Below are 12,023 nucleotides of genomic sequence, written 5' to 3'. Positions count from 1 at the left end.
TTCCATGTTTTTTTCACAAGATATCCCAGTGTGACTGTTGGTAAATCTGAAGCTCCCCCCATTCTAATTGACCAAGCTACACCCCTGGCAGCAGGGGTTAGGGCGAGAGAGCAATGAACAAAGGAAAGGGAGTGAGCAGACTCAGGAGTCGTGGTAGCAGCAAACTGGTGTAAGAACTGAGAATAAGACAGGATATGAAGGGATGTTTTACATGTATTGTTAGGGTTGTAGATGCTTGTCCACACTAACACACATCGCCTGTGATGACACTCACTTGTTTAAGTCATGGCCACTAGAAACAAGGCTGAACGCTGCAACGCGCAACCCACCACTTCCATCATGGCTGCACACCTCACTGATAAGATGGACTCAGCGTATTTGTTTCTTGCATTGGGGTTTTAGAAAAGTCTTGACAGCTTTCCTGAATGAGACGTGGGTGGAATGGATTTGATAAGTATATACATGTTTATGTACATCTGTGGTAGTTATACAGGGGACACCGAGCCAAAAGGCAGTGGAGTGCTGCACAGGGTCAAAGGCAAAGATTCAGGAAATGAGTGACTGGAGAAGCAGCTGGCTCTAGAGGCTTTGTCATGATCTAGTGTTCTTGAAAGAGGTGTGTCTTTAGAACCTTCGTAAATCAGAGCAGGGTTGGGGTAGTAGTGATGGATACAGAGATGTCGTGCCACATCTGGGTGCCTCAATCAGCTCACGGCTGGTGTTTCAAATTGAACAAGTAAAATACATAGGAAAGATGGTTGCTAGCCATACTTACCTGTGCATGTGGCTGGGGGCTAATGGGGATAATATTGACATAAAAAGGAGACCCTTATCTGGATTTAGTAATTCAGTAACTAGATACTATGAGAAAGTGATCAGTTGACTTAGTCGTTTCAAAGATGGAATCAAACAACTCACATCTTTTTGGAAGACCCTATTTTATAGAACTTAGGAAGGTGTTTAACTCACACCTACAGATGTGCTTGTGCTGGACACAAGTGAAGAAGTATCATGGGACAATCAAATACACCGAGGCAAAAAGTGATTCCTCGCGACTACCGCTTAATACTTTACTAAGATCGGATTGGTGCAACTTTAAGCAGGGGGCCATGTTTATGACACGATTTGCGTTGCACTTGCACCACGCAACGTGATGCAATAGTGATGTAAATCTTAAGTCATAATTTTGAAGTCACACAAAGCCTCTTTGTGGGGCTTGGAGTGGCTCCAAAAATATGGAGTAACGTAACACAGCACAAATCACATTGTTGTGTTATTCTGCCCTGGGTAGGCCTCTTATGGCATTGCAACTCCTATGGTTTTTTTGATGCATTTCCTGATTGACATGACTTTGTAAAACCTGGGAATGCGCCAAAAAATACACTTCCCCAGGGAGGCGTAGCGGGGAGAAATATGTTTGTTTCTCCTCGTTTTCCCTCTTTTTATGTGTGCTGCATTCTGTAACACATATAGAAAGTGCAAAAAAGAACCCCTTCCTGCACAAAAACAATCCTCCCTACAGCACAGGCACACTTGCACCATGCTAGGCTGCCAAAACAGCACCAGTGCAAGGGAAAAGGACAGGAACCGTATTGGGTAAATACTGGGCTTTCCTTCCCTTTACCTGTGATGCAGGGAAATGAAGCAAGGTCACTTGCTGCGCTGCTATGCACCACTCAAATCATAAATATAGCCATCGATATATAGGCATCAGACTGCTGCTCATCTCTAACTGGACAAGGTATACATCATTATTGGCCAACCCACATTCAGCCGAATTTTGTTGCACGAGTGTGTAACTTGGACTTTTGCACATGTGCCTGTTCAGATATAGAGACACAAACATGTTTCATGAATTTCCATACTTTGTGCATTAATGCATCCCTCAATTTTGGAACCAAAATTCATACAGCATTTCTGAAATTGTTTTAAGGGGTGAAGAGAAAATGATACTGTTTTGTCGGTTTTCCTTTGTTATATAGGCTTCAGTAAATAGATCATGCTCTTACAAAGTTTCATTTTTTATTTCTATTCAAAGATATCCAGGCTTTCACAGCTTGCTGTAAATTGACTGTCCTAATTGGTGGTGGAGCAAGTGTTGGATCTCCTTCCATGAATGCTCCTGTGCCCTGCAATGGGCTTCCAACTCCCCTCCACACACCACCGGCCGGGAATAATTGCGGAAGTGGCATATTCTGCAGCGGGGGGACCCCGGAGAATCAATTAGGTGTCCAGCGCCCAGGTAGAACAGGAGGTGACCATTCCCTTTCCCGTTCCTTTTCAGCCGTGTAAGAGCCTCATCCGCATACAGTTTGCTGTTGTAGATCTCATCATCACCACCTACAATGAAGAGTATGGGACAAGAGGCTCTCTCCACGGGGAGCAGACTGTCCTGATGCTCCGGTTTCCTGGGATCAACAAACACATCATGGATATCCATTGCCCCAGAATCAGTGATGCGAGTAAACTCCATCCTATAAGCAGGACCATTAATGCAGAGGTCCTTGTAGCGTAGTGTCATGTCATTGATGTTGTTGGTACCATTGATACAGATCGTGGCTCCCACCTGCTTTAGGAATGTCGCCATGGCCAAGGCAATCTCCGCTCCTTTGGAGGTCCCCACCACTCCAACAGTGGGGCCCAAGACCTGAAAAAAAAATACATTTGTGATTAGGACATACCATTGACTTTTTAGCTTTACTGCCAGAAACAAGGGGTTTTTATCATAAACTAATTGCCAGAATATGAGATTCAACATGCTCACTTGACGGGATCCACTAAAAGGTGGATGTCATGGGTGAGGTGGCAAGCTTAAGGAACAGTGGTAATTGGACCACATGGAATAAAACTTACATAAAAGAGGATTTACATGGAACCTTTAGAAAAGACACAGGAGACATATATTGAGTCACTTCACATGTCGTCAAACAATTTTTGGTAATTCTTCACATCCAACCCACAAAAGTATTTCCAGACTTTTACCAAGAACACTTATTTATTTATTTGAAAAGTTTTATATAGCGCTGGCTAGATCCGGAGGTATCAGAGCGCTTTACATGAGGAAGAAACATTGTTCCAGAACATGGTTACAAAGTTATATCAGTTACTGGAGCATTGTTACAGGAATTACATGAGAACAAAATCATAGCATAAACATGAGGAAAAAGAATAGGCAAGGGGAGAGAAGATTAGGGGAGAGAGGGAAGGAATAGGGAAGGTAGACAGAGAACAATAGAGGGAGTAGGAGGGGGAGGGTGTAGGAGGCACTATGGAGAGACGAGTAAAAACAGTGTCAGAGGTCCGGCTGGGTAGGTGACGGCCGAGGGGCAAACCAGAGCCAAACTCCTCTATAGCTGCTTGGGACAGCTCCACCGGTCATCGGCCAAAGGTTGCTCGTGCACCGCAGTACACACAGAAAGGTTATAGTTTCAGCCTAGGGGGGCATAGTCCAAAAGTTCCATCGAGTGCGCTTGTCACAGTGTACGGTGCTGTGCTTCCAGCGGTAATGGGATAAAAACCCAGACCTCCGTTGTGTGAGACTCCAGGGCATAAATGCTGGATCCCTCCCCAACAAGGGAAAAAGGAGTGCTTTGGAAAGGGGCCCACTCATGTTGGCCATTATTAGAAAATAATAGAGATCGAGAAAAGGATAGAGATCAAGGATTACTCTGAGAAAGTTAAAATCCTAAGGGAGTTGAATAGATGCAAATCAGGGTTATAGTCCGCATCTGTTGGCTATCTAGAAGACTTCATCAAGAGATACGTTGCACAAGAAGCTGATAGAAACAGGCTGGGGGTATTTAACTGATAGATACCGGTTGGGGAGGAATTTAAATGACAAGGCATGGTGGCCCAATGGTTCCAGTTTTAAGTCCATTCTTTGAAACTGGGAGGTACTTCCTGGGGTTGTGAAAATACTATGCTGGCGATTCCGCAGGTTAACGCAGGAATACATGAGCAGTATAGAACACAGTGATTGTGCTAATACTTCTAATTAGTGCTAATTTAGAGCACTTAGGTTCCTGAGTGCGTGTTTGGTAGTCCATAGGACTACTAAACTTTCGGACAAGATGTGGTGGTGGTCGGAGACTCCTGCACCAGTGGTCTGACAGCTGTATTACGAGTACGGCGGTCTGAGCACTTTGTGATCGTCACAACTGCCAGGTATCCCTGGTGGTGGCGTGGTGGTATGGGAAGGCAATATGCATGGCAGTGTCGCTACGAGTTTCCCCACTGCCAGCCTTTTCATGGGGTTGATCCCGCCATGAAAAGGCTGGTTTCGGGGAAACCACTGCCCCTATGCACGGGGGTGCATGCAGGGGGGAACAACTTGTGCCCCCTGTGTGCATGCACCCCTGTACCTGCACAGCACGGACTGGTCAGACCTTGCATGCAGAGACGTGCACTGGCGGTCCTGCAGCAGTGCAGTTCGAAGGGTCAATTATGAAGCTTCAAACTGTACCATCGAGGGGCTGCTAGTCTGCCAGACCACAATTAACTCATAAAATGGTGGGCAGCGGTTGGGTTTTGCTTTGTGGGAGCGGGGCGGTGGCTTGGCGGCCCACTCCCACACCGCCAAACTTGTGATCAGGCCCTTAGTGTGATAAACACCACCCAGTTCTGAAACAACAAAAAATGTGTTTATTCTAGTGTTTCCTCTTTAACACAAACAAATCTCCATTAATTTGATAAGTCTAAAAATTATTTATTAGAATACTGAATAATAGCAATCTAATTGTTTCGAGTAAAAACTACAATTATTACCTTATATTTTTTTTTACCAGAACTGCTCAAGATACAACGTAAATGTAATATGGAATTTTTTACTGACACTGCACATTTTTAGATAATTATTATTGAAATATATCAGTTTTGATAATTTCTAATTACCCAGATAAAGTTCCAACCCCTATCCGACACCAAGGCTGCATACAGGTGTGTGAATCATTTTCTGCATCTGGTCATCTTTAGCAGCCACTGCATGCTATGTGTTTCTTGGGTCCTTTCGTAAAGGAGACCTATACACCTTAGGGCTTATGAGCCAGCCTTGTGCACTGCAGAAACCGCTAGGTCCCAATCCAAACTGCTCATGCATCTCTAAGGAGGATATGAGTCTGTTGTTGATAGACAGATCCCCTGCGGTTATACATGCCCCTCTCTAGCAACTGAAGGAAAGGCATAGCAGTGAGCATATTGCAGAAGGGATTCAGGGACCCAAACAGATAAGTCAATGCAACCAATGCTCTTTCTGGGCTTTGATTACCACCCTGTGCTTAATTTCTGGTCTCAGACAGATTAAATATGGCAAACCTCTCCGTTCGTCCCTACCCATCATGAACTGCTCCTGTGATGTGTGATTTGAGCGCATGCCTGCCACCAGTGACTTTTCCCATTTAGGACCATTCTGAAACCAGTGAACCACATGTTGGAGTTGGGCTGCCGTTTAACATTAGAACAGGTTGGGCATCCCCCAACCCATGGAAATTTAAGTGTAGTCAATTTTACCATACAGCACTTTCTAGCCTAGAATTGTTTCTACACATCAACCAGTCTATTCAAGAAAATGTAGTTGTTGATAAACATTTATCTATATATAGAATCGAGTTCCTCAACACATATAGGCAGCAGGGGAGGAATACCAACTTGGCCAGTGAGATTTGTCCCACAATGGAGGTATGCTAACTCACACAGAGAGCAATCATGCACTAAACTCACGCATTGCCATAAATCAAATGCAGAACCCCGAACCTAACAGAACTAATTTGCTGTACTCCTAGCAGGGAGAGATCAGTCAACCAGGGGCTTGCCAATTTAGGGACTTTCCAGCCGTATTGAGTCTGCCAGCCTGAACCATGTTGCGCAGATCAATGGTCACATTAATCACCTCCACCTCTCACTCTTCGTCAGTCTTCAAACAGTGCCTTTCAATCACAGCATCAGTAAATCTGAGAGATAAAGCACACTAGCCACAAGTCCCAAGCAATCAGCGTAATACCTGATCTTTTATTTACCTGTGTCCCTTAATCTGGTAGCACAATTTGTCAAGCCGTTGATGTACCAATGTCACTTGGATCTGTCCCACCTTCTCCCGTTCCCAGCTCTGATTACAACTCTGGGTGTCGAGCGCTGTTGGTTCTGATCACTGCATGATCCTTGTGGTTGTCCTTTGCTCCTGCAGGCATGGTGTTCCCAGTGAGGGCCAAAGTCCTCAGCCACCCACAGTCCTAACCTGTTCCACCCCTCAAACCAGGCCCATACCTCTTCAGGTTGATTAAAGAAGTGACTCTTGCCTTTGGAAATCACCATCAGGTGCACCGAGAACAGCAGAATGCATTACAGATTCAGGACCTTGAGGTTCTGCCTTACCATTAAGAAATACTTCCTTTGAGTTTACACTTTACTGGTATAATCCAGGTAGAGGGTAATATGATGGTTTTCAAATGTTAGCTGTGTCGCCATCTTCAGAATACAATCTCTGTCCCTATGGGCTAGTATCAAATCTATCATAGCTCAAGCTTTCATTTGAGAAAGGAACCTGGGTTGGGATCTTGCCGTCAGAGCACGTTGGGTCTTTTCCACCGTAACCATGTACGACAGCCTCTTTGGTTTTTATTCATGATGAATCCATGTCTCATTACATGTCTCTGCGTCTTCTCCCTCTGCCCACTCTGTGAAGCCAAGGAACTGAAAGTTATTGTGCCATGGGCGATTTTGTTAGGGTTCCGGCATTCTGTAGTGTAGGTCGGATCCAAACTCAAGCAGAATATTAATGCAGATTTGAATCTCTGTCAATCCACTGATTCCAGTAATTTTTAGATGGCCCCTAAACCACGTAAAAGGACGCTACACTCGTAAGCCGTTGCTTGTCTTACTGATGCTGTCATGTGACCACGCTCCTTTTGGTTTCCGTATTGTTCCTGTTCCCTGCGGCGTGTAGTTCGCCGACCTCCGTATCCAGTACCTTTCGAATTGCCAGTTAGGACTACAGCTGTCCTGCACATTGAAGGCGCGGCAGCCCGCCACTCAACTTACTCGTGAGTCCCGGTATCCTTAGAGTGTATATGCATGTCTGCTCCGCTCCTGTTCTCAGTAGAGCCCGCCAGCACGCTATACATATTTTTCTCCCCCATTCCTATTATTTTTCAACCCCAACGCGCGAGCGTGTCTGCTCCGCTCTCTCTCCTTCGAGGCGGCCAGCATGCTGCGTTGTTGGGTACTTTACATGAAACTTGCACCATTCTAACGAACGCGTATGCGTGGCAGCCCCGCTCTTAAGCAATTTAGAGCCAGCCAGCACGCTGCACTGTTCGTTCTGTCACCGGCCTCTCTTTGCTCGCTCTTGTGAACGTGACTGCTCCACTCCCTTCTTCCCCTCTGAGCCGGCCAGCACGTTGCGAGCGAATTATTTACTAGCTTTCCAGTAGACCTCAGCCCTTAGGCGTATTTGTTGCAGATCCCTTCTCCCTCAGTTTCTGAACCAATCTGCAACTTGCGCTTATGGTTCTAATTAGGATTATTGTCCCTTTCCCTTTGACTACAACCTTCCTCCGTAGTCCCAGATTGAATGGTGTGTGATTAGAAGGGTCATCTAATCCCGCATCCCTGTAAGAATCCCTTTTTTATAAGACCTCTGAAGCATATTTACGCAGTACTTTGTCAGACAATCTGACGTTTTGCCGCTACCAGTTGAATGTTTAAGGCGGTCTGGAATCATTCCTTTTGGTAAGTGGACTGACAACAGAGTATTTGAGATGCATTAATCTGTTTGTATCTTTAGTCAGCTGCATATTGTGGTTATACCTGTCTGTATTATATTTCAGCTTTTGAGTATCCTGTTTTCACACACCAACGTTTCCTGTTTCTACCTATGGAGAAGAGTGGTGGTCACTCTATGTTTTTTTCCCCCAACTTTTAGCGAACAGTAACCTGTGAGTAAGGCATTCGATATTCCTCCAGGTTCTATTATCTGGAAGTTTTGGGACTTGTCTCTTCGCTCCCGTGGAACTACGCTTGGTGTAGGCTGGGATTCACCCATCTGACCCAACAGATTTTCAGCATCTTCTGCCTTACTTTCAATGACTTGAACTGTTGTTGTCATTTTTGGCCATCTGATCTTTCAACACCTTTACCTCCAACTACAAATCAATAACCGAGACCTCTACAATGTGTACTCATTCAGCCACCTTTTACAGGTTTGTCTGTAGTAGGTTCACCTCCACCGTGACTTTTCTATTTACCACTCAAGCACAGGTTGCAAGCCCTGAATGGCAGCCAGCATTTCAGCCCTAAAGGGTTCCCCCCACGACCTTCTTCTGCTCCATCATATTTTGTGTTTCGGTCTACCTGTGGGAGAGACTGTGGTGTATTGAGCTATGGTGTTGCCTGTTGTGGCTTGGATGCATTATCCTTACCCATCATGCCACTGCTGTCAAAACAAATATCAGCCAGGTACAGGTGCTTCTAAAGGAGTATCAATTAGCTTTTCTCAAGCCCCCAATGCAATCAGACTAGCAATCTAACCGCCCCCAGTGCGACCAGCCACAGCATTCTAGCAGTAATGTGTGTGTTCCTCAGACAATTGAAGCTCGCTTCACAAAGGACTGTCAGGGCTGTTCAAGCAGTGAAATATTCCTCATACTGATGTGGACTATATGGTCCACCCGGCAGGTTAGGGGCACTCCAATGGACTCCAACCACTTCCCTCATCAGAGGGGCTCACACTACACAGGCTCTTCTGCTTGGTCTTTTTTGTGCCAGGAGAGTTACGTCTACTGTCCTGATCTCCAGTCCATATTAGAGTGTGAATGTGTGTCTCTTAGCTCATTCCCTCAGGGGGGAGGGATTTGTCCCTTCTGCTATTACCCAGGCACCTCCAGTGTCCTCCAGCCCCACAGGTGGCATGTTAACTCTATGGGTAGGGGCCTGCCACATGTCCTGCTCCCTGATCAGGAGTTGCTCCACTCACCCTTTCACAAGCCTTGGGCTCCATAGGCTGTTTGTTGTCTTCACTATGTGAATATCACTTGGTCACTCCTCCGACACTTCTCTCTCTCCCGCAGCCAGGCAGCACCCATTGTACAGGGCCGACTGGAGGGCTTTAGATCAGCCATAGGCTCCCCCGGGTCGACCAGCTAATGCAGCCCAGTGCAGACTCCCTTCTGTGGCAGCCCACTCAGAAGAGCTGCTGGCGGAGCTATGTGGGTCTCTCAAACAGTTCCACACCAGGTTGCCCTCTATCGCTCTCCGTTCTGCTGCCAACTCCAAACAAGTCCGCCCACCCAGAGATCATGACAATACACTAGGAGGCAGGTTGCATACTCTGCCTCAGGGCTGCCGCTCCAGCTTGTAAGCCTGCTGGGCAGATGATTTAGGATAGCCCCTGGGTGTTTCTGGATTGTAGGACTCCAGCCCTGCCTCAGCACTCCGGGGTTGGCTAAACTCTACCCATCATTGAACCTTACAAACCCTCACCATCCCTAAACTTAACCCTACTTCGAACTCTAAATACCCCATTCTACGCCTGAACTCCACCTATCCCTGACCCCTTGTTAGACCTGGCATCATTGGCATGAGTCTCTCCTCCATTTTTTTCTGTTTGCCTCCTCTGTTTACGATGTTTTTGCTGGTTTACCGCTTTGGGCACTGTGCCACTGCTGATCAGTGCCACAGTGCAAGTGCTCCCTATGTTAAATTGTTACATTGATTGGTGTTACCATGATGGGCTTGGTTGACTTACTGTTCAGACCCTAGTCTAGTGCACTGCGTGTGCCAAGGGCGTGTAAGTTAACTGCTGCTGGTGGGCTTGCAGCACTGGTTGTGCCACCCACGGAAGCAGCGCGTAAAATATGTCTCAGGCCTGCCACCGCGGCGCCTGCGTGCAGTCCCCGACTGCCATGTCGACTTGGCAAGGAAACCTACTTGCCAGTCTCTAAACCTTCACTTTGCCACATTTCAGACACCTCTATGGTAGGCCCTAGGGCAGGGTGCATTGTTGGTAAAAGGTAGGTCATGCCCTGATGTGTGTGGCATGACCTAATAGTGAATTACAGCCCTTTTCGTTCTTCACTATTGAAGGGCTACCTGCCTCCCATAGGCCAGGATGGGCAGACGGATTATTAACTCCATTATAATCTATCTGACTCAGGGAGCATGGTAGCGGGTCGAGTTTAGTATCCCTGAACTCAGAATTTAATAACACACCCTTTAGGATGGATGGTTTTTAAATTCTATGTTTGAAAATAGCCCTTTTAGAAGGTGGCTATTTTCTTGTCCAACTATCCACCGGTCTCTGCTGGTTTGGTGTGTGTGTCAGGGGCTGGGTGGCTCCAGAGGTCTGCATGAGTCAGTGTGGGGTGAATGGGGCGTTTACACGTAGAGTGAGGGAAGAGTAGCCTGCCCTGCCTGACACAATTCTGGCTCCGCCTCCTGCTGGGCGACTGATAGCCCTGCTCCTGCCAGTGACAATACTGGCTCCGCCTCCTGCTGGGCGGCTGAGGACTCTGCCCTGCTCAGTGAATAGGCCAGGTGCTTCTGCCCGGCAACACCCACAGCGAACCTGAGATGGGGGGAATTTCCCTGCTTGGACAAAGGGAACAAAGGAGAAAAGGGGTATAAGAGAAGGACCCCTGAACCAAGAACTCAGATCACTTCTGACAAGGAAACCTGTACCAAGGACAAGAAGCCTGCTGATCTAAGGACTTGCCTCCCCTTTCTGCCAGAGTGCTGTTTGCTGTGGAGGAACCTGAAAGCTGCTTCTTTATTTTTGCCAAGGAACAAGGAGAGAGGAACTTGGTGTGTACTCTCTGAACACTTGCTAGGAAATCTCCAAGGGCTGGAAGAGTGCCAGTCTCCTGCTGAAGTCACAGGGCCAAAGGACTTCACCATTTTGCTGAATTACTGGAAAGTGTTGTTTCCAGTACACAAGGGAGAATCTGCAGTCGACGCCGCCGACGCCGCCGAATCCAGCTCGACACCGTGAGTAACGGCTCCAGTGTCCCGAGCCTTCGACGCCGGCCGCCGGGCCCGATCGACGCCAGCAGCAACGCCAGTGAGCAGTGGGTATCGGCCCCAGTTCCAAGTGACCCCGTCTTGACGCCGGTGTCAACGCCAGTGAGCAGTGGGTATCGGCCCCGGCTCCAAGTGACCCCGTCTCGACGCCGCTGCTGATCGCATCGACTCGACGCCCTTCTCGACGCCGTGAGCGCTGCTCCGGCCCGACATCCCTCGACGCCGCTGCGGATTGACCCGATTCCGAGGCACGACCTCGACGCCGACATCTCGACGCCGTGGATCATCGTTTTCTTCGTTTCTCAAGGTACTGTACTTGTGGGGTCAGTTGCAACTCCAGGCTCGACGTAGCGCTCCTCGCGGTCGACGCCGAACCTTGGGAATCTTGTAGACTCGACGTCGTGTGACTCCTGTGGGGGTTACATTGTTGCCAAAGAACTGTGCTCAGAAGAATACTTTGCTAAAGAACTATTTGCCAAGAAGAAACCTTACTTGAACTATTTTTCCTTCCAAAGAGTATTTATTAAGACTGTGGTATATTTTTGTCGTTATTTGGTCTTGTGCTAAGCCTTATATAAAAATACTATTTTTATAATAACTTCTGTGTCGTGTCCATCTGTAGTGTATTCACTTTATTACTGTATGTGGTCATAAATGCTTAACACACTGCCTCTGAGATAAGCCTGTCTGCTCTGCCAAGCTACCAAGGGGGTAGCAGGGGTTATCTGAGTGTGTAATCCCCCTTCCCTGACTAGAGTTGGTTGGTCCCTATTTGTCAGAAGTGTATACCTCTGCCAACTAGAGACCGCCGGTTCTAACACCCCTAAAAACAAACCCAAAAATGGCCCCTACATGGCATACAGTAATGTATGTAAATTAATGGGAAACGTACTGAGAAACCACACCAGAGGAAACCAAATCATGGAAAACCAATTTTAAGAAAAGACAATTTTAAGAAAATAGAAATCAACTGAAAGAAACATTTAAAAGGAAAGATCATTTTAAGGAAAAATCCA

The 12,023-nt window shown here is 47.0% G+C and overlaps 1 protein-coding gene across 1 annotated transcript in view; it reads right to left on the bottom strand.

The window, feature by feature from the left end:
- Window positions 1–2,050: 2,050 nt before the first annotated feature.
- LOC146839647 (acyl-coenzyme A amino acid N-acyltransferase 1-like) overlaps window positions 2,051–12,023 on the bottom strand; it is a 109,132-nt gene continuing 99,159 nt past the window's right edge. Inside the window, exon 5 of the mRNA XM_085651734.1 lies at window positions 2,051–2,647. Coding sequence (XP_085507860.1) covers window positions 2,051–2,647 — 597 coding nt within the window. The remainder of the gene's footprint in view (window positions 2,648–12,023) is intronic.

This window comes from Triturus cristatus, chromosome 4_1, assembly GCF_964204655.1.
Source record: "Triturus cristatus chromosome 4_1, aTriCri1.1, whole genome shotgun sequence".
Taxonomy (NCBI): domain Eukaryota; kingdom Metazoa; phylum Chordata; class Amphibia; order Caudata; family Salamandridae; genus Triturus; species Triturus cristatus.
This window is presented reverse-complemented; position numbering and strand designations above follow the sequence as displayed.